Source organism: Grus americana, chromosome 10 (assembly GCF_028858705.1).
Source record: "Grus americana isolate bGruAme1 chromosome 10, bGruAme1.mat, whole genome shotgun sequence".
Lineage (NCBI taxonomy): Eukaryota > Metazoa > Chordata > Aves > Gruiformes > Gruidae > Grus > Grus americana.
Genome location: NC_072861.1, coordinates 6,714,500 through 6,741,655, shown reverse-complemented (window position 1 = coordinate 6,741,655; position 27,156 = coordinate 6,714,500). Strand labels below are relative to the sequence as shown.

Here is a 27,156-nt window from a genome sequence, read left to right as displayed (position 1 = left end):
CTGTATAAATCCATAGGATACACAGACAAAAATTTAACACTGGAAGAAATACACTTTTCACCAAGGAACTTACTTCTTTGTAACAGATTTAGTTTAGAAAGTGCCCGTTCACAATGCAGTGCCATTATTTTCTGTTAACTACAGACATTTCAGTAGATGTTATCAGTGAAGCTGATGTATGACTAGGCACCAATGCCACCCTCTCCTCCCTATGATACACCTGAGGTCATTTCATAAAAGATTCCATTACCACCAACATGTAATCTAATCCTGAAGTCTGACACAAATTAACTGTTGAAAGGTTTTAAGCTGTCATTAGAGCACTTAAGTATATGATGCAACAAAACTTACTGAAACATGCTAATACAGGCTATATACTAGTGTGCAATTCAGTTACTATTTCTCAGTACAAAGTTCCTCACAGCAAGTACTATTCTTCACTTGTTCACTGAAAATAAAGGAAAAAATATGCTAAACTGCACTGTTATGAACAATGTTACATGTTATTATAACTAGTTTAGCTTTTTGGAACCAAAAATTCTCTATTTTAACATCCCAGAACCTCAAAGAGTTCAATCTGTTTCAGCACTAAATCCTTATACATTCCTCTCCATTACTTTCCAACAGAACATGGCTTAGCCATACTACACAGAATGTCAAGAACATTCAAGCAATCCAGAGTCTATTCACATCAGTTTTTAACGACACTTTCTCCAAAATCTTTGCCAAATCAGTATACAAATGTCACATCCACACACAGAGAGGCCACTGGCCCAAACATCTCTATTTCAGTTAAGCACAGTAATAACAAAAGACAACTAACGACTTATTACCACACACATATATATATATAAGCTAACGAGACCTCCAAATCAATGGTAAATTAGTGACTCAAAGTTATCTTTTCTTGACAGGGCTCAAATTGTATTTTTACTTTTAGAAGGAAGTGCCATTGAAAGCTGAATTCCCTACAATACTGTGTATCTTATCACAAAGTGATTCAGGTTTTGAAATAACTTTTTATTAAAGTATGACATTCCAACTTTTCATGGTTTTAAATACTAAAATATATTAAATTATCTCATAGATTTAAAAAAATATAAGTATGACAAAAAGTTACCCATTTGTGTTCAAGATAACTTTGGGACCTCTTCACTTTTTGTAAACACCCACCTCACCATTAAATGATGAGCTGTAAAAGGTCAGAGGGGAGTAATTCTTTAGTACACCTGTTTCTCAAACTGTGTATCTTTAGGGACAGAAGAACTGTTGTGCTGTATATTCATTCACAAAAAACTTATACTAGAGAAATAAGCACATACACATTTCCAAAAGAAATAGTACTACTGCAGCATGAAACTCATCCACCAGAAAAGACAACAGTAACAATCCCATCATTTGATAATATGGCCTATACAGAGGATTGGCTACTCTATACTGCACTATACACATAGGAAGCAACAGGACATACAGAAATACAATCCTTCCACAAAGAATGTGATTTTACTGAAAAGATGACTTTTTTAATTAGGAAAAATTTGAAATGAGATGAGAATGCTTAGCATCTAGCTTAGGACCCACACAGAATCAGTAAAAATCAGGAAGGTTTACAGGTTTGCATGTTCATACACACCACACGGTGAAAGTATCAGAAGTAAACAGGCCATAAGTGTCCAATTTATTGACTGGAACTTGACATTAATCTGGGGCAACATCAAAATTGAAGCAGGAGATAAGACAGCCCCAAAGAAACTGTTCACATTTGTGTTCTGCTTTCAGAGCAAGATCCAAACCTGATGAAATGGATGCAAGGCAACTTGAAATCAGCATTGCCTGTTGAAAAAGAACATCCTGCATCTTAATCTCTGAAAATGTGATACAGAAGGTACTGTAAAAGTACCTACATCTCAGGATTAAAGTCTCTGAATTGCAGGCTTAAACTCCTAGAGACATGGGCAATTTGTCCTCATCTGACATGAATATGCTCTCAGAGTCTATACATGTATCATTAGAGAGTCTTGACCATGGAACTATCTCTTCACTGCTATTTATATTTATCAGTGTCAGGTAGTAATCTGGTTGAATGCCACTTTTTTTTTTTTTTTTTTTTTTAAGAGAACTGTATAACACTAACTTTTAATAGAATTGAGAACTGATATTTTTGGCTTCAATACAAAGTGGTGAGCACAACAAAAACCAAAAGTGATGATTTAATATATGTGCTATAGTATTATATTGCTCAACTCCTGAATGGATTTATTTGCTATTTCCCTGTAAGGACAGGTACATGCAATGATTATCAAAAGATATTACAAACTTTTACAACATATCAACCACTGCATTATTGTTGTCCTGATAAACCTATAAACACTAGTTATGTGTGCAAGAACACCTGTTACAGACACAAGTTTACTACAATTGTGGGGAGAAAAAAAATCCCAACTTTTAAATCTTTTTTTTTTTAAGTGAAATTAGTACTGGTATCATGTGCCAAACTGAGAGCTTTAGAAATGGATGTTTCATGTACAGGGATGACACAGGCAGCATAAGGCTCCCCATACCTCTGCAAACAATTAATATTATGGCTAGAATATCTATGTAACTCCTAAGCTGTACTGAGTATGACCAGAGTTCCTACTGGTGAGAACCGATACTCATCCAGAAAGAACTGCAATGAACCCATTTCCTACTGGTAACTCATTAATATACTCATTTTCTACTGGTAACTGAAGTCTGCATTCTCAAAAATGGACTACAAGATACCAAAGCTCAAGCTCACTCCAGTGAGGTAAATGAGTACTGCTTGTATTACGTCTGTGAACAAAAATACAGATCTCCACACTTGTGAAAGACTACATTATGTGATTGTTAATAGCCAAACAAATTAAGGTTTCTGTGACAATGAAGAAATGCACTTGACCATTTACAGCAAAACAGATTTATACAATAACAACAAGTAACTTATGGCCTTGTCTACCTGCAAATGAATTCCTTCAGCAGGTATACACAATATATTGCTCAGTCATAAAAATATATATTATCTCTTTCCTTTAACATTTAGGTATATAAATACTTTACTGAAGAACATGCATCATTTAGATAAACAATTGCAAGAACATCCTCTGAAAACACAGGGTTCTTTGACATTTAGCAGTATAAAAGGATTACATAAACATAGCTATTGAATTAAAGATAAACCAATACAGTTGTAAGCAGTCCACTGTGTGCTAGTCCAAAGAAATTAAGCACCTTTTGCAACAGGTTATATAATATATATATACACACACACAGAGAATGCATTGTAAATGGAGCAAAAAAATAGCATCGTTCCATCTGCATATTCTTCAGTCTTGTTTGGACTCCAAACTTACTGTTCACTTTTCTGCTCTTGTTTTCCATTCAGCTCTTGGTCAACTCTGCTTAGCAAAGAAAGCAGTAAAATGAAAACTATGTTAAGAAGTAGTTTAGTTTGATAGCTCATATATTAAGCAAAAACTATCAATCTTAGCAGAAAAACACAAAGCTTTTACATAGGAAAAAGTTTAGTAAATAAACATTAAATTAAGATTTTTACTGAATGCAGTCACAACAATTTAAAAAGAAAAATCTATTTTCCTACCTCCCCCTAGAAATTAATTAAAATTGTTAAGAAATCATTTAAATAACTATAGCATTCACAAAGAAGCATTTGAAAAGTGCAAGTGAAGTTTGACTACAGAAGGAAAAAAAGCAGGTTCTGTGCTTTTATCAACAAATGCAAGCAGGAATACAAGTTTACAGGTAACATGACAATACCATCAAGCACTACTGCTTTGATTAATTCATACACTGCAGAATAAGCACAGAATTATCTTTAATGTTATAGTAATTAAGCAAAGAAGGTAACAGCACTAGTTGAATAGACAGAAGTTAAGTGGCTCCTTAACTGCATTACTTTTTCTGTTAAGTTCTAAGACTCTTGTAATCACCCCAGAAAAATTCACCACCCTGCTGCTAAAACTAGGGTTTTGGTTGTTTGTGGGTTTGGTGTGGGGTTTTGGTTGTTTTGGTTTAGTTGTTGGGGGTTTTTTTTGTTATCTGCCTTGGGACTAGCACACAAAATGTTGCTTTGCAGAAACCAGTGGATGGTTGACAGTCCTGCAGAAGATGTACTTTTCCTCTTTACAGTAAGAGGAAGCTACAGTCTTAACTGTATCTTCTGGAAAATAAGTTGTGCATGGAGGTAAATTAATTTTAAAACCATCAGCAGTTCCAAAGTAAGAGAGGCTAAGGCCAAGTTTGTCTTCTAACAACCTAGTTGTCCAACCTACCTGTCCCATCTCTCAAACTATAACCAACCAGTTTTTCAAAATGACAAAAACAATGACAGCTCTTCTAGGCCACAAACCCATAAAAAGGGGAGGCAACTTTGGGGTTTTTTTTGCAGCTGTAAGAACTGAACCTAGTACATCAGGATTCAGTAAGTTTGAAGCAGTGTTGTCAAGAAGCAACAGTCCTAGTCGAATACCTGTTCGCCTGCACAGTATGCAGCTGCAACTCATCCCTGCCCTCACTGCAGTATGTTAGGAAAGCATGTTTTGACAGGACTTACAGGACTAATCACAGAAAGCATAAGAAAATATGGTAAGCTAATGCAAACAAGCTATGCATAAACATACAGCTGACAATATAAATCCATAGAAGTATATCATATTCTAGCTTCCAAAGTGACTCATACACATAGCCAAAGAAATCCCACTGCTGTCCTCAACAAATTTAGTAACTAAGGTTCAACACATCTCCTTTCTCTCATTATAATAAGTAATGCCTACCACTGCTTTCAACCCAATTAAAGTCTCAGTATCAAAGAGTGCCTGTGATCTCTCCTGTATACATAAGTTTCACTTAGGAACATACTTTTTACAAAAGTGATGGTAGTATAAATTATGCTATTGACAGGGACACTAGAAAGTGCTTGTTGTACAGGAAATTTTTAAAAGTTTTTACATTACTGTTTGAATGTCTCAGGTTTGCATCCTGAATACAATGGGCCTTGCAATAGAATTGGGCCAAATTATGCACATTGAGCGGGGGGAGATCAAGCAGAACTGTTGTTCAGTATTTCTTAAATTTGACAGGCTTAGTACTTCAGGTTACACACTGCAAGATTATCACTTAATCAGAATAATTCCTAGAGAATGTTCAACACTTGTCACCAGCTTTACCTGCTAGCTTTCAGAAAAAATTTAAATTCCTTTTATTTTAATCTCTCGGCATTCCTCTCTATGTCCATCACTCAATTTAGACAATAAACCTCCCTCAGCAGTTATGCACGCGCAGGAAGAGTAATTAAAAAAGGCAAAGTTAGTAGCAAAACCTTTCAGTACATTTGTTAGAGAATAAAAAAAACCATATCCATTCAAAAAATTTCATCAGCTGCTGGAATAGCTTGAATAGTTAGCTGGAGACTGAAAATTAACAAAATTAAAATCCAATGTTTATTAGCAAGGAACATAGGCACTGCAAATACAAACAGCACTAAAAATACTAATTTAGATTGCATCTGTGCAAGTGAATAACTAAAAAGGTAGTTAATACCAAAAATAGAGAATACAAGATTCAGTGTTAGAACTTCCAGAGTTGCATCTCTGCTGAGGCATAGCTACAGCTTAGTACCTAAAACCACCTCTTCCTTCCAACATCACTTCTTGTTAAAAACAGTGAAACTCAATTTAATCAATTCATACAGAAGCACTACTTTTGCCTCTTGAAGATTCAGTTGAGAATCCACGTATCTCCTTAGGAGTGAGCATCTCGTGTAAGAGAGACTATTCACAAATATCTGTTTAACATCCAGGGTGACTTCTTTTGGATGATATACTGTACTTGCAGGCAGTAAATTACTTTAATGCATAAAAACTTAGTCGCTAGTGCCTGTTTATATTTACAAATGCTTATTCCTTTATGCAAGCCAATCAACTGGGAGTTAGTTGCAGTGCAAATCGTCTTATCTAGATGCAACCCTAATCAAAATATGAATATACCTTTTCTGTTTCTTTCTAAACTTTTCTTCTTCATACCTTGGTGAGGAAAAGTTTGATTTCAGTAAATATAATATATATGAAGGCCAAATTCAACAGAAGCTGCAAACTGGTATTAGTGTCAATACAGTTTGTAGAAACATACAATATATTTTTCCTTAATTATATCAGTTTCAAAACTTGGTATCTCTAACATTTATATGCAGTAAAGCAGCAGCATTTAGTTACTACAACATAACAAATAAATTCAATACAACTTCCTGTACAGTATTAACATCCATCACTAAAATTTAAAGTCTATATTCATAACAGTTTGAAGCCAGATATAATCCTCCACAGAAGTCTGAGCATTAACTCCATAAGTCAACCAAGTTCAGCCTTTGCAGAACAGTTAAAGGTTCATCAATACAGAAAGGAGTCTTTCAAGACTTGGAATGACAGTCTGAATATTCCTAACACATACTTCAAAAGCCCTAGTAAAAAAAAAAAGTTCTAAAGTAGCACAAGGCTGCTTCAGCATTGTCCTGTCTTCCTCCCCACCCCAAGAAAACTGCGTTTTCTCTATTTTATAAAAAGTTACATTGTGCAGCTGATACCAGATTAATGTTTACTGCAATAACCAGACATTTGCAGGGGTGGGGAGGGATTTCTGGATTTGTCCAATGTGGATGTGCCCTTCTGTCCACAGTGCGAGACTATGTCATCTTTCCTTATGGAGTTACCAGTTTGCAAGCACCTATTGTGATGTGTACTCTATAGGTTTTGTACGTTATACCCTCTAATAGGCTGATCAATTTATCATCAGAATTTTTAGTATTTTCATCTGGCTTTTTTAAGACCCCAGTTTATGGTTTCTGCTCTATTGCTGCACCCACGAATGCTACTGACAAAAGTATCATCACCATACTTGAGAGGAGAGTCATGCTGACGTTAAAATGGACATTTATATCTGGAAAGAAGGAAGAGGAGAAAGCCAAGGACATTGATGCTTCCTTCACCTCTTCACCAAAGTAGTTTTAGAACTGTTATGGGTAGGGATTTAGCATTTTTCCACCACAGCTGCTCTGTTAAATGAAATCCCAATCCAAGTGATATTTCACCACTTCACATGTTCCACATTTTAGCATGAACACTGAAGATACTATAACTAACTTCAGTATCAACACGTCCAGAATTTCACTCACGAGCCAGTTTAGTATACTAAGGGGTAGGACAACTGGAAGGAGGCCTTGTCTCTAGAAGACTAATTCACACACAAGGTAACTATGTAAGGTACTATTTACATAAGGCACTAGAGGATGGCCACAAGGCTGATCGGAGGGCTGGAGCACCTCTCCTATGAGGACAGGCTGAGAGAGTTGGGATTGTTCAGCCTGGAGAAAAGAAGGCTCTGGGGAGATCTAATTGCAGCTCACCAGTACCTGAAGGGGGCCTACAGGAAAGATGGAGAGGGACTGTTTATCAGGGAGTGTAGTGACAGGACAAGGGGTAATGGGTTTAAAGCTGAAGGAGGGTCGATTTAGATTAGATGTTAGAAAGAAATTCTTTACTGTGAGGGTGGTGAGGCACTGGAACAGGTTGCCCAGAGAGGTTGTGGATACCCCATCCCTGGAAGTGTTTAAGGCCAGGTTGGATGAGGCTTTGGGCAACATGGTCTAGTGGAGGGTGTCCCTGCCCGCAGCAGGGGGGTTGGAACTAGATGATCTTTAAGGTCCCTTCCAACCCAAACCATTCTATGATTCTCTGATTTGTGAAAGTCCCTATATATTTACATTTTGACTATCCATGCTACTGCATACCAGACTATAGTTAGCAATGTGGTCAAACATGGATTCTCCTCCTAGAGATAATTTTATTAAATACAAAGTATTACATTCAAACCAATCATTGAATACAATATGTACCAGTTCTAAAACACGATCAGTGTAGAACATGTTTGAATAATAAAACGTACTGTTTTATGCATTCTGGGATGCCAACGTATTCCATGGGGATGAGCTCAGCTAGTTCTGCCAGGGTAAAGACATACCTAATTTTTTGGCTGAATTTTGAGCTGTGGAAGAACAAATGCAGGGTACAGTTACAACTTAAAAAATTTTCAATAGGTCAATATTAACAACTGTTTAAACTTCAAAAACTGTTTTAGGATTATTTAAAAAACAAAACCAAAAACAAACAGCTTCTAGAGTATTACCTAATAAAAGGTTTTGTGATAGCCAGAAGTGTTCTGATGAACCAAGAAGGATGAACTATGATTAATGATTTCAGATTTTTCCTTAACCTGAAGAATTCAAACAGTAGACATAATTAGTAGAACAAAAAGGCAATATGACAACAAGGGGTTTTTTAATATATAAAATGTTTTTGAAAGCACAACTGTCAAATAAGTCTGGTATTCTGATATTCTATTATTAGAAACTACCATCTGCCAGAAGAAAAAAAAAATACCTCACAACTGTAGAGTCAAAATTTAAGATATAGTATCAGTTTGACAACAATGACAAGGAAATAACATACCAAAGAGAAGTTTCTTTGAATCTTTTTAAGCAACTAATGGATGAAGTGGTTCATGAAGGACCCCCCTTATTACCTGATCATATAAATACATGAAATTTAAAGGATATTCTATGTGGTACCAGTATTCAGTATTCTAACACTACTACTTTCACCAAAAAACCCAAAACCAAACAAAAAACCCCACCACACCCAGGCATGCCTGTAGTATTGTTCCATATTGTCTAGCTTAGGAAGAGGTTTTCAATACACCAAGCAATTTTCTTTAATTAACTCTTAACCAGTAGGTACCAGACAACACATTAAACAGCATTTTTTTCCTAAATATATATATATCACTGAGCACGTGAATATTGTGAGAAAACACTTCAGAGCTTCTTACCTTCTATCAATTTGCTGGTAACATTTCCTAAGCCAGCCTAAACTTGGCATTTTTCTCCGTGTTGTTGCACCATTCAGGTAAACTATCATATAGTTCTCTGCTACTAACAGCTCTAAAGTGCCAATTACATACCTGCAGAGAGAAGCAAAGAAAAAAAAAAAAACTTTCAAGTGAGGATCTGTGGATATTAAAGTAATTCCTAGTAGTGCCTAAATATATTTTAAAAATACAGAGTTGGCAACAGTGTTGAGCAATATGTAATCATTTTTTTCCTTCCCCTGGGAGCAGATGTAGTTGCTCTCCTATTTGTTACCTTTCCCTCACATGAAATATTAAGTTTCATTAAAAAAAAGAGTGAGAAGTAATTACCCTTACATTAAAATGCTAAGTTTCACAATGTGAAATTAAGACAGGATTCAGAGGCAGATGATTACTTACTTAAATAGATTGTCCATTAGGTATCTGTAGTTAGGCTGGCTGCTTTCAGGCATAAAGCAAACAGCAAACACAACAATGGCATTTAATCCATCACCATAATAACCTAAAAACAAAGAAAAAAGCAGCAGTAGTGACAAAGGTGACTATACATTGACTAAATTTACACATTCTGTAAGCTTTTTCATTATTTACCTTAGAGAGATTTACAAACATCTATTCTATATAGACAGATTCAATAGTTACAGAAAGCCTCAAGATTTCTTTTTCAAGTTTGTCTACTTCCAGAGAAACACCTGAAGTTGATGCAAATCAAATGCTGTACCTACAATCAACATCTCAGTATAGAATCTCAGTATATTTGATAACATTTTATAAAGTCAACTTTTTTTCTAGCCTAAACTCCACAGACTGTTGGGAACAGTCACTAAATTGATTTATGCCTTAGTAGATCTACAGTTAATGCTTTCAATACTCTTAAAAAAAATTATACTGGTAGCACTGACACTATAGAACAGATAAGTACATCTTATTACATATGTGCATGTTAGCAGCTTCATCTGAACATGCGCACATTTTGGAACATTTGGAAAAAGTTCCAAAATTTTTAGGGGAAAAAAATATTACATCAACCATACGCCTTACTACTGCAATAAATGAAGTATCACAAAAGTCTTCATGCCCAAAGCTCTTCCTGTGCCACCCCAACTCAACTTAAAGAAGTAGTTCCTCAACAGTTCCCCTCGGCACATCACTAATCCTTACCACCATGACTGATAACTTTTTTATATGGCTCAATTGCCTTCATGTCCACTCTATGGTCCTGTTCTCCAATCCTAAACATTCGCCAGCGTCGACCATCATCTTTCTCCTCTGCTGCAGCGTATTCAGTGAGTGATCCTTTCCTAATTACATCAGTAGTTTTTGGTTTTGGAAGATCATCTGCCAAAGTCAAAACATGTTCAAGATCCATTATAAATACTATGTACGGTGACAATCAATTACAACACAGGTTAACCACTTTGCTGTTTAATCTATTTTAATATTCTTTAGCCAGTCAGACATATCAGCTTAGTTTCTTCTGTCCTCACAAAACAGGATCTCATGGGTCTCATATATTTTATCAAAATAATCTATGTTTGCAGTTATCCATTGACTGTAACTTTCTCTGTTAAAGTACATGACAAATTTCCATTCATGTAGAAAGCCTATTTAATCATAGGCTTTGAAAACACAGACGTTTATGAATCTCATCAAAACAGACAAAGTGGTTAACTCCAATGATAATTACACAAGTTGCTTGATCACAGATTTACATAAAAGCATGATTTAAAACATTGACGGTACCTTGCAAGCAGACATGCAGGCAAATCTATTAGAAATTAAATCTAATTCATGTGTGTGCAATCAAAATATATGAAATTTATGCTGACAGCAATCTGTAAAACAATTTGCGCCAATTAAATTATGATTCTTTGACTTTGTTGCATAGACCTTACCCAAAGCGAGAAAAACCTACTGCAAGTTAGTTGTCTGTTCCCAAGACAAAGCTGTTAATTGAAACTATCCTTCCAGGAAAATGAAGGCAGCAGCATTAAAGGAAGAAAAGACAGAAACCCTTTTCAGCCACTTTTAAAAACAAGGCACAAACATCTGGAACATTTCCTTTGCATCACTGCAAAACTAACACTAAATACTAATTCTTCTTCATTACAATGAGGAAAATCCTTTTACACAGGTAAACCCACAGTCTCTGTTATGAAAACTTCACCTGTAATATGTCTTTAGCTATTTAAAAAAACCCCAACTTATTCTAAAGAGTGTTTCTTTCACCATTTATGAGCTATATTGGAATGGTAGTGTTTCATAGTGAAAAGAGAGCTTCCTGTTTCCTCAGGAGATAAAATGATTTTATTTCCAGAACAAAAAATAATAAAAAAATTAGTTTACATGTTTACTTATTAGAGTCATTCTTAAGGCATGAAGTTGACAGAAATTAAAGACTCCAACATCTGTTCAACTAACACAACAGTTCTTGGCTTACATAAAAGGGCCTTAAAACATAATTAAACTGCAAGTTTAAAACTTGGGCTTTAACTCCCACACAGAACCTTTTTTACCTCAAATAAAATGTTAGAATCTCCAGATTTTGCCTATAAGAATAAGATGAAGCATCTATTAATTTCTTAAAATTAAGATCATTACTATTGTGGCTATAGCTAAGTTAACTTCCTGTCAAGAAATTTCAGAATTCCTTGACAAAAAAAATAGAGGCTCTTCTACCCCTTCAGTCAATCCGGAAAGCATGCAAACTCTAAGGCTACTGACCTTTTGCCATTCTCACCACAGTAAGATATGAGATTGGGTGTTACTCAGTATTTTAAAAAAATACCATTTGGTCCTCCTTAAATACAAAGGCTTGCAATTCGCTGATTTCTGACTAGCTAATCTATAATCTATATCCCTTTATATGGTTTGCCTCCATTTAAAACTGATGTATAATACATGTAAAATACCTTTGGTATTCTTCTCCTGCCCCCAGGTTGGTTCTTAAAACCAACGGAGAGGATTTTCCGTAACTTTGAGACTTACAGGTGTTTAATGACATTCACCTAAGTTTATCTGGAGTTAGTTATTGTTATATTGCCTGTTTACTAATCAGTCGAGGTCTGATTTGTTCTTTAAAAATTCATTGCACCTATTTCCAAATTCTAATCTAATCACTCCCTTTGTATTTTTACTCCAATTATATTGTCATAGTTACTTCCCACCTGAAAAACTGTTGACCTGCACATAGGAAAACAGAAACATTTTATGGCATCAGACAAAACTAACAAAATACTTACCTTCCCATTCAAACTCATTGCTATTTTCTGAAGGAGTATCTAAATCGTCCAAATCAATCTCTCCACTCCCATCCAAGTCATCAGACAAAACAGATTCCTCACTGTAATCCAAAGTTAAGCTAATATCTGGAGCCATTAGTTTCTTCCTCACTTTGGTTCCATTAACCTCTGTATTCAAAAAAGCAAATTGTTTATTTTCAAAGCTAAAGCAAGCTTCGATGAGCATATTAACAAGACAGAAGAGCACAGCGCTTTCTCAGAATGCATTGTAAGTTAATGCCTATAATTTAAACGATGGATCTTTGGAATAAGAATTAAACACAGGGTGAAAAGAACAGCACTTTGAGGTCAAAGTTCCCAAGATCTTAAGCTTACCCAATTGCATACACACTACGATCACAGTGGTAGACCACCATACTCCCTACAGAGGAAAACCCCAAAGTGCTGCCACCACCTAAGTAACTACTACCCATGCTAGCTATAGCAAAGCCTATGACGAGTGCTTCTAGACGTTATACTAAGTAAGTTTTGCAAATAATGCAATAGATTCATGTCCCTAGCCCTTGTTTTTGGTAGGTATTGGTAACATAACCATCTCTGATGAAATAAAAAATAATATACACAAGCTGCAAAAAAAAGAAGGCTGACAGACAAAAGTGAGGACAGAAAATTAAAGAAACTATTAGGTGAATATACAGCATGCTTTGAGACACAAGGCAAATACTTGTATGATTTAGACAGCAGCTGAAAGCAGAGAATAAAATAAAATGACTAATCCAGTACTGGAAAAGCCACAACTAAGGCAGACAGACAATAAAAATGCTAAAAACCCCCAAACCGCTGTATTATTTCTCCTCTGAACATTCAGACAGGCAATGCTTTTAAAAGGCCACAAAAGTCTGAAATTTGGAGCAAAACTATGGTAGGCTCCAACTGATGCACAGAAGCCAAATAATGAACCAAGATTTTAAGACAGGTCAGGAAGTGAGTGCAATTTTTGTATTACCTGGATAGCTCTATGCACAGGGAAGATGAAGAGTCTCATATTTTATTCCAACCCCCTTTTCTTTCTACACAAGATGTTTATAACACCCTTCATATAAAAAAAATGTCATTCAGAATGCAGTTTCTCAAGTCTGACCCAAAGAACACGCTAAATCAAAATGGAGGTTTAAAACAGCCATCTAAGTAGGATGCAGTCAGCTGGACTGGAGTGGAATGTTCTTACCAGCTTCACTGTCTGTTCCAGCTGCAGTCAATATATCTGATGCAACAGGATCATCCTCTGGCAGGGGCCTGGTAGATAAAGTAGAAACTATTGTTATAAAACTTACAAAACTTTTTTTTTTCTTTTTTAAATAGCCAGCTAAATGCCAAATATTTAGACTTATGCATTGCTAAAAAAACAATTGTGGGATAGTACTGAACTAAGTTTACTTGTAGCCTAAGTTCAAGCTTTCAGTAAACAAAGCACCAAAGTAACAGAAAATTCCTTTGCAGCGTTCAAGCAACCATTTGTTGATGTAACAAATGTCAAAATACTGGTTGCTACTAGTGTGTGCAATCTGTAAGAAAACTTGTCATATTCTCACTTGAGAAAATTTGACATTAAATACTTTAGAGAAGTAGTTTAGTCATGTTATTATACAATGTCTCTGAAGTCAGCTGGTTTAGTTTCTTTGTAGGCCCAAGCATCACTTGCAGTCTTAACTGTTAAAAATTTTGTTCAGAAACATTGCTTGGTGAAATACCTGGGCCTTTCAGACACTGGTAATAATATGCAATGTAGTTGCAAAAGATTACCACAGGAAACGAAGCCAAATGTACAAATTTTCACTTCAGTAACATTGGAAACTTCAACAGCGACATTCTTGTATTACTTAACTTACACACGAACATGAAGTGATCTCTTTCCAGACCATAAACAAACATGCCACAAAACCTTTTCAAGACTACTATTAGTGGAAATCAAGATTATCAACGAGTGTTAGTTCACCAGGAAGACAAAGAGGTAGCTTACTCTGGATATTATGCATTTAATTTTAATTACTTTAAAAAAAAAAAATTAAAAACCTTGGAAAATCTTCATCTTGCCATTCTTCCTTAAACTCAACACCTTCCATTCTCCAGTCAACTTGAATTGCTAACAGAAACTCCTGATCAACCAGAACCTCTTGTCTTCAGGACAGTGGGCTAAAGAGGAGCTGCAGGAACATAACAGAAGATGCTAGTTCAATACTATTGTAATTCCCATACTTGCAACACATCTCTTATCACCAAGTTGAGGTATTATGCAGGAAAAAAACCAACCCCAAAACAGGGAGAAGTTTATGGTTTGTTTCCTTTTTTTTTCATACAAAACTACTTATGGAATGGTTTATCCTACAGTAATCTAGGTTGGAAGGGATCTCACGTAGCCCAATGCCCTGCTCAAGCAGGATCAACCTCTTCATTAAAATCAAGGCCCTGAGCAACCTGATCTATCATTTAGGATTACACCAGTTCACTCCAAACTGTATGAAACCTGACAGCTCTCTAGATTCTATAGAAGATATTGAATAAGTGTATATTTTGAGAAATAAACCCAGATGGTCAGATCTAAAATACAACTGAGTTCTTAAAAACAAACAAACAAACAAAACCCCAACCACTTTAAAGATAACTATTTCAGAAAATGTTCTCAGAAAACTCACCCTGCGATGTGCAAGTCAAGCTGTGTTTTTTCAGGCTCACCCATCACCAGCAACAAGGAATCCCCAATAATGGAACATAATAAACCATGCTGCTGACATACAAGTCCAAGCCAGTTGAAGCTCTTAGCTTGTGTGTGCTCTAAAGAGGAACAGGAACAGGTAAGCTAATGAATGAAAACAGTAAGAAAAATCAACACTAATCAAACCAGGAAACAATGCTATTTTTAAATGCAAAGCAGCAATCAACACAGAACACCAGAAGTACAAAGTCTGAATGCAGTCATACTGCTAATTAAGCCAGAGAGATGATTTTTTACATGGCTAAGAAGAGACAAGTTACACTTACTGTTCTGTGGGATCACCTTTCATGACAAACCTCAATTTCTCTTCTCCTGACTCAATTACAACCAGAGACTGATTTTGAAATGTCCTGCAATGCTTAAAGCTACACTACACAAGCTGCGTAATAAAAAAAAAACCAAAAACCTGATTTCTTTGTAAAACTGCAGTAGCAGAGACAAATTAAACATTAATGATGACAATTATCCCTGCTTCCCTCACCCAGGCAATTGAAATAAAATTTCTAGAAGGTAGCACCCTAGTTCCTCTAAGGGTCAGACTCTCCTTGTTTCAGTCGTTCAGCCCCTGCACTGCACAGTTGCTGACAGTACGTGCCTGTGCACACAATCTCCAAGAAGTTGTCCCCACCAATTTTCCTCCTCCCCCTCCCTCCTTCTGTTTGTCCTTTTTGACTAATACGCTGTTTGGAGTAGTTTCTTGCCGCTTGAATCACATGACTTTCCTCATGAAACATGTCCGGTCTTTCATTAAGATGTTGATATTCTTAACATACAGTTTCTCCTGGGTAGTAACCTGCTGAGCGTTCGCAACAATTAATTTTAAATACTTGCTTGGAGATAAGATCATATTTTGATCAATAGTAACAGTGAATATGCGCATAGTTCTTTATGCATTTGGTTCAGGGCACTGAGATGAAGCACAAGAAGTTTCAGAAGGCACCCTACGCAGTCAAGAGAATACCGTGCTTACAATCAGTATGCAACGGACCATCTGATGTAAATACGCAGTTCACTGTAAACAAACAGACACTAAACCTAAAAGAAAATCTAAACTGATGACTTTATTCTTAAGGGCTAGATGAAGAAAATTGACAGTAAAGCAAAAAACCCCCATGCCACAACAAACCAACCCTATCACTGTGCTGGTGGCTATAAGATGCTACTCTTGAGCTCGCCTGCACTGCCTTCACAATACAGATCCCACAAGACATGAACAGTTTTCTCACCACACTTTTGAAAAATACCAAACACCAAGTAACATCTATTAATTTCAGATGTACAGCATTTCAGTGTAGAAGCAATTCCAACCTGCATGTATTTCATTACAATGAGATAAACTTGATACGCTAAGACAGGCAGAGTTTAAAAAGTTACTCATGCTGTAATCAAAGGTTAAGACACTTCTACAAAACACTTCTCGCATTACTTACTGAATTCTCATCAGCAACTTCTCATTAAGGTAGATTGGAAAGCAACCATTCGCTAAATACCACATAGTACAATTGCAAACAACTTGCAAGTTCCAAGTTCAACATCTGATAAGCTTGAATTTAGGTTTCCAGCATCCTACTTAACATACAGACTAAGTAGTTGTTTTGGATGTTTCGACTTAAAGTCTCATGTGCAAAAGCACAATCATTTGTTAATGTTGTGGTTTAACCCCAGCGGGTAACTAAGCACCACGCAGCCGCTCGCTCACCCTCCCCCCCCAAAGCGGATAAGGAGGAGAATGGAAAAAAAACTCATGGGTCGAGATAAAGACAATTTAATAGGATAACAAAGGATGAGAATAATCATCATTTTTACTCTCCATTGGTCATTAGTTTCCACTTTAAATACAGAAATGGAACTGGAATATTGGAAGCTATCTAAAGGTCAGAAACTTCAACACATCAAAGAACATCTGGATGCAGGATTGCCATGTGGTTCTGCTCTCTTACTGGAACCACTGGACTTTGGTGCTCAACAATGCCTTTTATGAAGTACCTCAACAGGCAAGTTACTATATTACAAAAAGAAAAAAGTATCACAAGGGCACACATCACTAAAACCCATAACTCTTCCACTACAGCTAATGAACAGATTTCCATTTCCAGAACACCAGCTGTAATCTACTGAAGTTTGCATCTGAAGAGTACTACTGCTTGCACCAGAAGTCAAACATCAGCGTTCTCATCCTTTCTCCTGGAAAAAGGGGATAGTTTTCAGAGTTCTCTCATTAATACTGAGCTGGCTTAGTTGGTAGGGGCTGAAATACCAAATACAACCGCGTTAAGAAGCCTATTATATATTGCCATTTTTTAAAATTTAGTTTAGTGCTAAACAGAGACTCTAATCTGTCCCAGCTACTTGAAAAAAAGACATGAGAACGCATGAGATCATTTTATTCATAAAGTTAAAGACCCCTTGCAAAAATTATTTTTTTAGGTTTTCACCCTTGAGTTCTCAGAATACCCAAATAAATAGGAGTTACGCATTTATATGGTCATATCTGCCTATCCAATACAAAGACCTATATCCAGTCCTTGATCAGAACTTCAGCATTTGAAAGAGAATAAATATAAAGTTTATTTTGCAAGACAACTGCAATGATGAGCACGCTATTGAACTACGTACCAGATCAGCAAAGAATAGCATGCTGTTTCAGTCTCAGAAAGTGGAAGCCAACTTCAAAAAAAAAAAAGGTTAGTCTACTTTTTTCTACATTTCACCTTCAGCATTTCAACAGAAACATTAACTGAGCGTGTTAAGTGAATTCCAGGATCCAGGCATTAAAGAGGTGCCTCTAAGAGTATTTTTCACATGTGATTTTACAGCTAGCCAAAAGTAAGGAATAAATATATTTTCTGGTACACACATCCACATGGTGCGGCTCACTATAATTTATTTTTTAAATATTTTTATAACCCCATTGGCTTTTAGAATGTGGCCACACTAGTCATGACCCCAGGAAACATTTCCCAGATCTGCAGATAGACATCTAAACTTTATCACTTGCAAGTTTGCACAATGAGGTGATGCAAAGACTTTAAATAATAATGAGTCAATTCTTCATCTTCTTTTACTCCCTTCTCTCAGCATCAAAGCACAGAGAAATCAGTCAGCTAAAAGAGAAAACTTTTAAACCCACTCTTGCTTTCATCTCTGAGGATACTACTTTAAACTCCGCATTCAGAGCAACAGAAGACTCTGCATTTCTGAATCACTATGATTCATTTAAAGGGAAATACTAACTTGTCAGACAACAGTCAAAAAGAATTAATATCCTGCCTAAACACAACCAATATTCCTTTGTAAGATTTAAGTATGCATACAAGCTAAGCAGAAATAATTAATCACTACTTAGCGTATTACATTAGTGGCTGGAAATAAGAGGAAACTAAAATAAAAGGCCCTAGAAAGCAACTCTAACTTCTGCGACATAGCTCTATACTGTGCACTCGCTAAACCTACACGGAAAAAAGTTATCCACTCACACACCCCACTCACCATTCAGCCATACCGGAGAAGGGGGGCGGGACGGGGGGGAAGAAGTATCCGTAATTGAAGACAACTCCCCAACCTCATAAGCGCGAACAGGGCTGAAGTTCGTGCCCCTGGTGCGACGACCCTCCCGGCGCAGGGGAAGGGATTCCCAGCGCAACAGCTGGGGGCTCGGAACTCTCCCCTCCGCCGCTCCCAGCGCCGACCAGACGCCGCACGCAGCGACGCCAACGTCGCGCTCTGCGGAAGAAACCGCGAGCCCGCTCCGCTTCCGCGGGGCACAGCCCGGACGCGAAGGCGGTCCCCACTCGCCGCCCGGGGAGCGCCGGCTCGGGCAGGAGCCGCCCCTCCGCGCCCGCTGGGCCAGTGACCGGCGGGGCCTGGCAGGCGAGCGCTTGCCCCGGCAGGGCCTCCCGCGCCCGAGGGCTCCCGACTGAGCCCCGCCGCCCCTCGCGCACCACCGGCTTACCGTCGGCGCCCCCTCCGCGGCCGTACCTGGCGGGTAGGCGGACGGGGAGAAGGCGGACGGGGGGGAGAAGAACGAGACGGGCCGCGGCCTCGCCCCCGCGGAAACGGCCCGCTCCTCGGCGCGCGCCGCTGCTCACCCGGAAACGCATACGCCACCGGACTCACGTGACAACCCCGCTCCATGGGGCGTTGGCGCACTCACGCGCGTGCGTAAAACAATACCGCCGCCCGCACCCCCGGACAGCGAGCGGGCGCGCGCGCTCCCTCTCTTCGCACGCGCGCGGGGCAGGCGTCGGTTGGGAGCGCGCGGGCGGGGTGAGGCGAGGCCCGCCGGGCGTCCGCTGGGAGCGCGCGAGGCGGGGCCCGGGCGCCGTTGGAGATGGCGTCTGTCCTTTCCTCCCCGCGGCTGAGGAGCGCTGCCCACCTCCCGGCAGCGCGGTGAGGATGAGTTCTGCGGCCCTCGGCTGCCCGTAACAACTGGCGCCGCTGCTGTCCCTGGGCACCGAGAGCTCCCTCCCTCACCGCCCGTCCGGCCAGGACAGCCGCTTGCCGCAGGAATGTCAACTGAGGGGGTCAAGTCCTGGGCCGCGGTAAGCAGGACACAGAATGCGAAATATAAAGTCGGCTCACTGAGTTCTCTGTGCTAGACTAGCGTGCCGATACGTCAGGTGCTCGGAAAAATATGAGGTGAATGTCAGAAACGAGTGGAACCTCCTCCATGAGGACAGGGAGAACAGATAATACTACATACCGGCAAGTCAGGGGTAGCAGAGTTACTGAGCAGAACACCTGAATCTCCACATCATTTCAAATTGCAGCTTGAGCTACATGTATAAATACAGCATCCAAAACACAGTCCTCCTTCTTCATGGCATAATGTAGTGATATTACATATGCACAACAGAAGCACAGGAAGTTAGATAAATCTCGTACCTAAGAATGATAGTGGCAGTCAGCGTTACTAGGAGGAGGAGATCAAGATGGAAGGTTTTGGCTGAGGCTTAGAACTTGCCACTAACACAGTGTCGTAACATACAGACAGCTACTAACTTGGTCACAGCTAATCTATTGCCCAAAGGTGAACGATGCAACAAAGTTTGTTTTATTGTAGGGTACTGAAGGAACTTGAAATAAAGGTGACAAATGTGAAGTGTGGAACGAATTAAAAAGTGATGCCAGGGGGCACAAAATGAATGCAGGAAAACATGAGGTAGAAAAATACCACCAAAGAAGAACAGAAAGCACAAGCACCCCAACCAGCAAAGATAAAATCTACAAATAACAGGAGAAAAAAGCAATTAAGGTAAATTAACAAGAACATTGAAAATATATTTATGAAGAACTAGTAGCACACACAGCAAATGGCCTGCGGCCTGTAGTCATTATTGTAACGTAAGTTTATCAGATAATAGTTACAAATGTGAAGCAAGAGCTAGCTTAAGTATAAAGAAAGAGTATGTAACTACTGGTAGGAGAAATACAGTAAAACAGTGAGGGGAAACAGCAAAAGGGAAAAAATATTGTATCCTGCCACCTTTGCTACATAACTATTTTTTGTTTGTGAAAGAATTCAACACAAGATAACCAAATACTCCATGCTTAAGGACATTATATTTTCTACCTGCTCCCAGGTGCACACCAAAGTTATTGTTACTTGTATACATACTTTGGAACTTCTTACGCCTGTAGCACCCCAGCTTTTAGCAGTGAAGACCTGCTTATATCAATTTCATGATCAGTTTGTAAGGTACTCGCCTAGGTATTGAAGACGGAATGGCAAGAGATCTCAGCCTGCTGATTCGGAGTGTCTGTGAACAGTTGGAATTATTCCAGAATGAGCTGGTTCCAACTGAGCTGGAAAGATCAAGGGTGTCTGTGATTCGAGTCCGGCACATTGCATTTCAGAAAAGAGGAGTTCCTTTTTATGAGCTGCTTAGTTTACGTGGATCAAAACTTATCTACTAGTTTGATGCCTAAACACTTATTTTATCAGCAAACTTAAGTTTGCAAAGTGTCACAGTATGGATTTTGAATCAGTACTGATCTGGTTTAGATAAAGTAGAAAGTGAGATTAAATTATGCTGTAGAGATTCATTTTATTACCCAATAGATAATCTTCCTTGTCTTTCAACAAAGCAGTCATAAATGAAGGACCACCATGACTTAAGTCAAAAGGTTGAACGTTTTCCAGCAAATTAATGATTTAAGAAAAATTAAGTCTCACATTAAATACTTTTAATGCTTTTCTAAATGAACTTCAGTTGTTGATAAACTTTAACCTATCTTCAAAATGCACAAATGTCCTCTGCAGGAGACCAATGCCAAACTCATGTTGTGATAGCCAGCAAAGTTGTGCAATTTCCCATCTCTTACACCAGGTGGCACAATATAGCTGGAAATCTATCAAGTGTTCAAATATAACCTAGAAAACAAGCAAACAAGAGGTCAGAGCCAACTACTAGGGAATGTTGAATAATTCTATTTTAAAACATCAGACAATTGCAAATATAAGCAGATTCTCACATGAAAGCTTTAACAAAGAGAACAGGCTTGAAGGAATAATGCTCTGTGGCACAAATTTTGTCCTGTACATGAGAAAAATCAACTGTTACACAATTTTGGGTCTGAAATAATTCACAATTAACCTTTAAATAGAAAATAGTCATCAAAAGCAACAGAATGCCCAAACATTCACCTTTTTAATTGTCTTTTCCCATTTTACTTATTAGAAAAATATCTTCTAATAATCTAAAAAAAAAAAAAACCAACCAAACAAACCCAAAACCTAAAGATGCCCCCCTTTCAAGTGGTTCAAGCAAGAGCTCAGAAATGTTGGAATTTTAAAACATTCTTTTGAAAGTCTGTCTCTGTGGGGATGTATATAGAGACTGCATTTGTGTAGAATTCCTCCTTGCCATTTTTCCTGCACGGAAGTATGAATGGGGGGTGGGGGGGTGTTCCAACTTCATTTTGCCCTTTTTTGGTGATAAGGGATTTGGGCTGTAGTCTATGCATGTAATTTGGCTCCTTAGACACCTGTGATACAAAATGACAAGATCAACACATAATAGAGTAGTAGCTTTCAGATATGTGGACAGGAAGTGGGTAGTGTGAAATATTTTGCCTTACTTCTAATATTCCCGTTGGATATGTCATCACCTCTTTAAGCCAGTCTGTTGTGATCAGTTGCCGTGCTATGGTAGCTAGCTGAGTTTCATAGTTGCATCCTCTTTGCATATCATGGGGAAAATTATTGAGCAGAAAGCAACCCTCACCACAGTCCTATGTCCCTGTGTACTTTCTCACAAAACTCCCTGAGCTACTTCAGATACAACCCATGATGTTGTAGTGGACTAGTTCTCTTAAGCAGACTTGAACTTCACATATCCTAGCACTCCTCTCTGACATTATGCCTTTTTCTGCCTCCGAACAAATACCTCATTGTTGAAAAGTAGTCAAGATCCAAGTCAAGTCTAAGTGAAGATCTTGTGTTTGGAATTCAGCTAGAGAAGTACAAAAATGCAAAGAATGTGTATCTTTCATAACAGTCAAACCAAACCCCAGACTTTTGCTGTTACAAGGATATAGTTATTACCTACATACAAAAGAGAATCAATTCATCCTCTGTGTGTATGATTTTCAGGCTTTTTAAAATATATTTTTCCTATCAGAGAGCATCAGTTTGTTGGGTACAAACAGCCACACCAGTATGAGAGAAAGCAAGAGCCAACTTCCTAGCTATGAGAGTCTTCATGTCTGAATTTGGGGGGGGAGGGGTGTATAGTGATTATCTTGTTTACAGAAGTCATTGCTGTTTTTTATTGATATTTAGATAAGATTTCTCTATCTGCAAGTGAAAGGTACTAAATACATTGCTATTAATAATTATTTGCTAACTACTATGCCCTCAAGAAAAATAGATACTAATCCTAAATTTCCCTTCAGTTGAAAACTGAGGGACCCATTAACTGTGGAAATAATTTGGAAAAATAAAAGCAATAGGAGATCTCTTGCATCTGCCTTTTCCAGATAAACACCATTAGACAATTCCAATGCACCAGCAGAACTGCAGACAAACATGGCTGTATACTATTAACTCACATTTCTTAATTTGTACTAGAAAGCCTGCCTATCTCAAAAAAGGAGATAGTAACACATACATACAGATAACTGCTGTTTTCTGAGGTTATTTTCTGCATAGGTATTTTTTACATGGTAAACATCTGACTGTGCCTTGTAAAAAGATGTCTGATCTTTGCCATTTGCAGTATCAGCTTAATGTCTACCATAATGCTGTGTTAATATTATTTTTATCATATTGTGGTCAGAATCCAATATCAAGTGTGGATGAACCACACCATGAAAATATTTATGCATTATCAAAAAATCTGCAACTTCCTTCATATGAAACTGTTGAGTTTTCAGTTTGCGTTTCTGTGTATTCTGATGGTCAGGCTGTTATTCACACTTGCATGCAGTATGAATTCAGTGATACTTCGTTCAGCTCACTTGTTAAAGTTTCTGAAAAAAACATGAAGTACCCTGTTACACGGACAGAAGATATCTTTGCTGGTTGAGCTTGAGGGGAAAACTGGATACAATTATATATTCTTTTAATTATTCATGACTTGGGTCTGAAGTGAATGTGTATACGTTTTTCACTTATTCACTTTATAAAATTCAAAACTAAGCCCAGAAGCAGTTTTATTCTTGGCAGCGTGACAAGTTTCCTCTCCTCAACAAACCAGTCAAAGGAATTGTTCCTCAGAGAGTTTGTCATCCTCATGTATCCTAGAGAGTCGGGAGGGGAGCTGGCATTCATTAAACCTCCCATCACACATATGCATGTGCACTCCTTCCCTCCCTTTCTCCCTCTCAGACTGTGACAAGCCTATCTCAGAGGACTGTGTTTATATCTAGCATGTAGTTTCATTTGTGTAGCTGATTTGCAGTTCATTAATCTAGAAAGCATTGCCCAGTTCTGGTAAAGACAATGTATCCCTCCGTATTCTGCTTATTCTGCCTCCTGTCCCCAGTGCAACACACAGTTTGAAGAGAGGGAATTTACTCTGTTTTGTGGAACAACTAGAGCAAAAGCAGCTCAGGAGCCAAAGCTGATGTAAACATACGTTAGGAAATTGTTTTGATCTGGCCTATCAGGCTGCTGGCAATGCACTGTGCTTCCTTGGGAGACATGCAAATTTATGGGACACAACTTGACATGATTAAGGCAACGCATACAGAAGATAATTATCCTTTGGCAAGAGAATGATGTCAAGAACCAATGATTCTTTACGTTCTTGGCAGTGCAGGTAGGATCATGAAATAAGGAGCCTCTTGCAGATTCATTATAATTTAGGTGTTGGGTTGGGTATATTTTAGACTATATTTTTCCAGCTTTTATGGTTGTATTACTATTAGTTGTTTCTCTTGCAGGGGAACATGAGGACAACAGTCAATTTGTGGTTTTCAAAACCTAAATCTGTATCTGCTGATACTGTGATAGCTTATGGTAGCTTGTTGAGTCTGGAGAAGACAAACAAAAACAAAACAAAAGAGGAGTTAAAATAATGCCACAGGGAGGTATCAACTTCTGTTATTCACTCACAGCAGTGGGGTTCTTCACTTTGAAATTTAATGATCAGAGACACTGACACTCCTTGTTGACAGACACATGCTCAGAACTCATCCACATACCTGAGCGGAGTCAGATTCATCTTGTGCCAGGGTTAATGAGAAATTACTGATCACTATCTGGGAATTTGGGGGTAAGAACAGCTGAACTTAAGGTGAAAGACTCCATATCCTATTACTGCTCCCCTGAGTCAGCCTAGCAAATAGCTAACTGTAATATCTTAATTAACCATGTGTTAGAATCAACCTTATTCTCCCTTGCAAGCTGTACACGTTGCTAATTACATTAGGTAAGAACACAGGAGAAGCGGGTATTAGTGCTGTGGTGAGGCAGTTAGGTTTCCCACTATACACTATAGCAAAGCAAATCTGGTGGCACTGGGGTGATGTTGAAATGGCACAATACAAACATAAGGATAAAGGAAAACATACTCTTTGTATACTGAAAAACATTACCCTTCCAACCTCCTGGACAAAACAGGCACAATAGATAAAGGAGGCTGTCTTTGCATTCCTTTCCCCTGTCAAGTTTGGCAGAGGAAGAGACTAGTAGGAGGAGCACAAAGTGTGTAGCTCTGGAAGCTGTCATCTTTCAAACGCTTACTATACAGAGAGCCTCAGACACGCATATTCTGCTGCTTTGAATGCTCATGAGCCCGAGTGTCAATATGGCCTTGCTGCGCTGGGTGCATAGTGAGAGGAAAGAGGAAGTGTGGTTGGAGCGTGTTGTATTCTGGCTGTGCACAGCTGGCATACGATTCATCAGGGACTTGTACCATCTGGTACAGATGACAGTCTAGCCTGTTACACAGTGTCTTTATCAGAAATAGGGACTTGGAAGAACATCACAAACCTATGGATTAGTTTTCTGGTACAAATTTAACTTTTGAACTACAAACCTCAGAAGTAGTCAGCCTCTCCATAAAGGTCACATTCTCCAGTTTGTCCAATACATAGTTGATAAATACTTTATTTTCTAGGTTTTGCTAGCTGATAATTTCTTGTGTTTTTTTAGATTTAAAAAAAACCATAGTCCCAAAGTCCTTTTTAGAGCTAAAATGCTTCAAATTTGTTTTTTCCATCCCTTTCCATCAGCACACAATTTCTTTGACATTTCCTCCACAGGTACCTGTCATGTTCTTAAATCATTTTTGCAATTAGTGTCAAATTAATCCATAATGGAAGGTAAGATAACAGCAGAGATGGAGTCTCTTAGATTTTGACAGATACCCTCATTGGGTTTAATGTTTTGTATAATACCTCCTTAAGCGAGCAAAGAGCTCCCCTTGATGACTTCCTTCCCTCACACCTAGGCTGCTGACCATATAGAAATAATTTCTTTGGTTATGGGGAAAACTAACTCTTTTTTTAGATTTCCGAATTCTGAGAGGGAGTGTTGTTAACCCTGATTATATTATAAAAACATTTTTTGCCATTTTCAGGCCTTATGTCTGGCACTTGATAGCTGATGGTTGCTGAACCCCCATGGATTGTAACATACAAAGCCTACCACTAAAAAAAAAAAAATTAAACTTTATTTCATAGAGATAGGTGAAAAAGAAGCCAAATTATCAGTTTAACCAGTGGAAATCAAGGGACAGTAATCTCCAGTAGGCAGTCTAGTGGAGAGAAGGAAGCTAGAAATAGGATAACAAGACCAGTCATTTCGGGATCACTTCCTGGATCAACAAGAGTTGGGTCTGAACATACCTCAGTGACTCAGCATTTTGTCATTTAGACAGATTAAAAAAAAAAAAAAAAGGGAAGCAAACACACTAGTACTTATATTAGGCTCATCTGAGTGTTTGCCTATAGACACATCTGTGCTCAAAGGGCATTAATTTGAGGTACCTGATTCTGAGCAGACTTTCAGCTCCAACCTGTGATTGAACTCAGCTTGACTTTCTCTGATGATTAAATGTTGTCCGCACTGGGCCCTCAGACACTTTCATTTTCTAAGACTTTTTTTTTTTTTTTAAATAAGCAGGGACATGGCTGTAGTGGTTCATTTATTCTGGCATCATATGGCATCACTTAAAATTAAGCAATTGGTTTAAGCCAAAACTTCTTTTTGTGCCTGATCTGGCCTACCTGACTTCAGTGACGGTTTTGTTTAGTGACAGTTTTGTTTAAAGTAGTAGTGTGTTAAGAATTACTGAAATTCAGGAATAGATTAAGAATTTCTAGACAAGATCTCTGAAGTTTGAGAAGACAAATAAGCAGTTCTGCTAGGGTAAAAATATTTATTGTTTACTGGGTTTGGATGAGCTTTCCTTGTGTACTCCATAAACACACTTCGGGCATGGTCATATCCTACTAGTCTAGCAAAATTCTCACAGATTACTAGTAGCGCTGGTGAACAAACAAACAAACAAATCCCAGAAACCAAACACCAAAAAACCCCCCAAACTCCCAACATTAGCTACAGCTATCATAAGTAGAAACATAGACTTTGAGATCCTAAGATTACAGAGGATAGGCATGGATAAAACTAGAGAACTGAAGCCCTTAAACTAGGGCTAGCAAAGCCTTCAGCAAGCAAACAAGATTTTACCTCTCTGCATGTATCAGGGCCTCAATTTATGATGCATCTTGGCTGTT

General features: G+C 38.2%; 1 protein-coding gene across 6 annotated transcripts; it reads right to left on the bottom strand.

The window, feature by feature from the left end:
• Positions 1-2,786: 2,786 nt before the first annotated feature.
• BNIP2 (BCL2 interacting protein 2) lies at positions 2,787-19,093 on the bottom strand. 6 transcript variants are annotated; one of them, XM_054836488.1, is made up of 13 exons: positions 18,949-19,069; positions 17,587-17,637; positions 14,891-15,029; positions 14,271-14,401; positions 13,426-13,493; positions 12,198-12,365; positions 10,117-10,293; positions 9,355-9,457; positions 8,917-9,048; positions 8,215-8,301; positions 7,975-8,073; positions 6,024-6,059; positions 2,787-3,416 (listed from the first exon to the last, which is right to left on the bottom strand). In XM_054836488.1, the coding sequence occupies exons 4-13, from the start codon at positions 14,318-14,320 to the stop codon at positions 3,368-3,370; spliced, it is 969 nt and encodes a 322-aa protein (XP_054692463.1). In that variant the 5' UTR covers positions 14,321-14,401; positions 14,891-15,029; positions 17,587-17,637; positions 18,949-19,069; the 3' UTR covers positions 2,787-3,367. The 6 variants fall into 6 exon arrangements, with proteins under 6 accessions (XP_054692463.1, XP_054692464.1, XP_054692466.1 ...); XM_054836489.1 differs by lacking the exon at positions 18,949-19,069 and adding an exon at positions 18,460-18,828; XM_054836491.1 differs by lacking the exon at positions 18,949-19,069 and adding an exon at positions 18,533-18,828.
• Between the last annotated feature and the right edge of the window lie 8,063 nt (positions 19,094-27,156).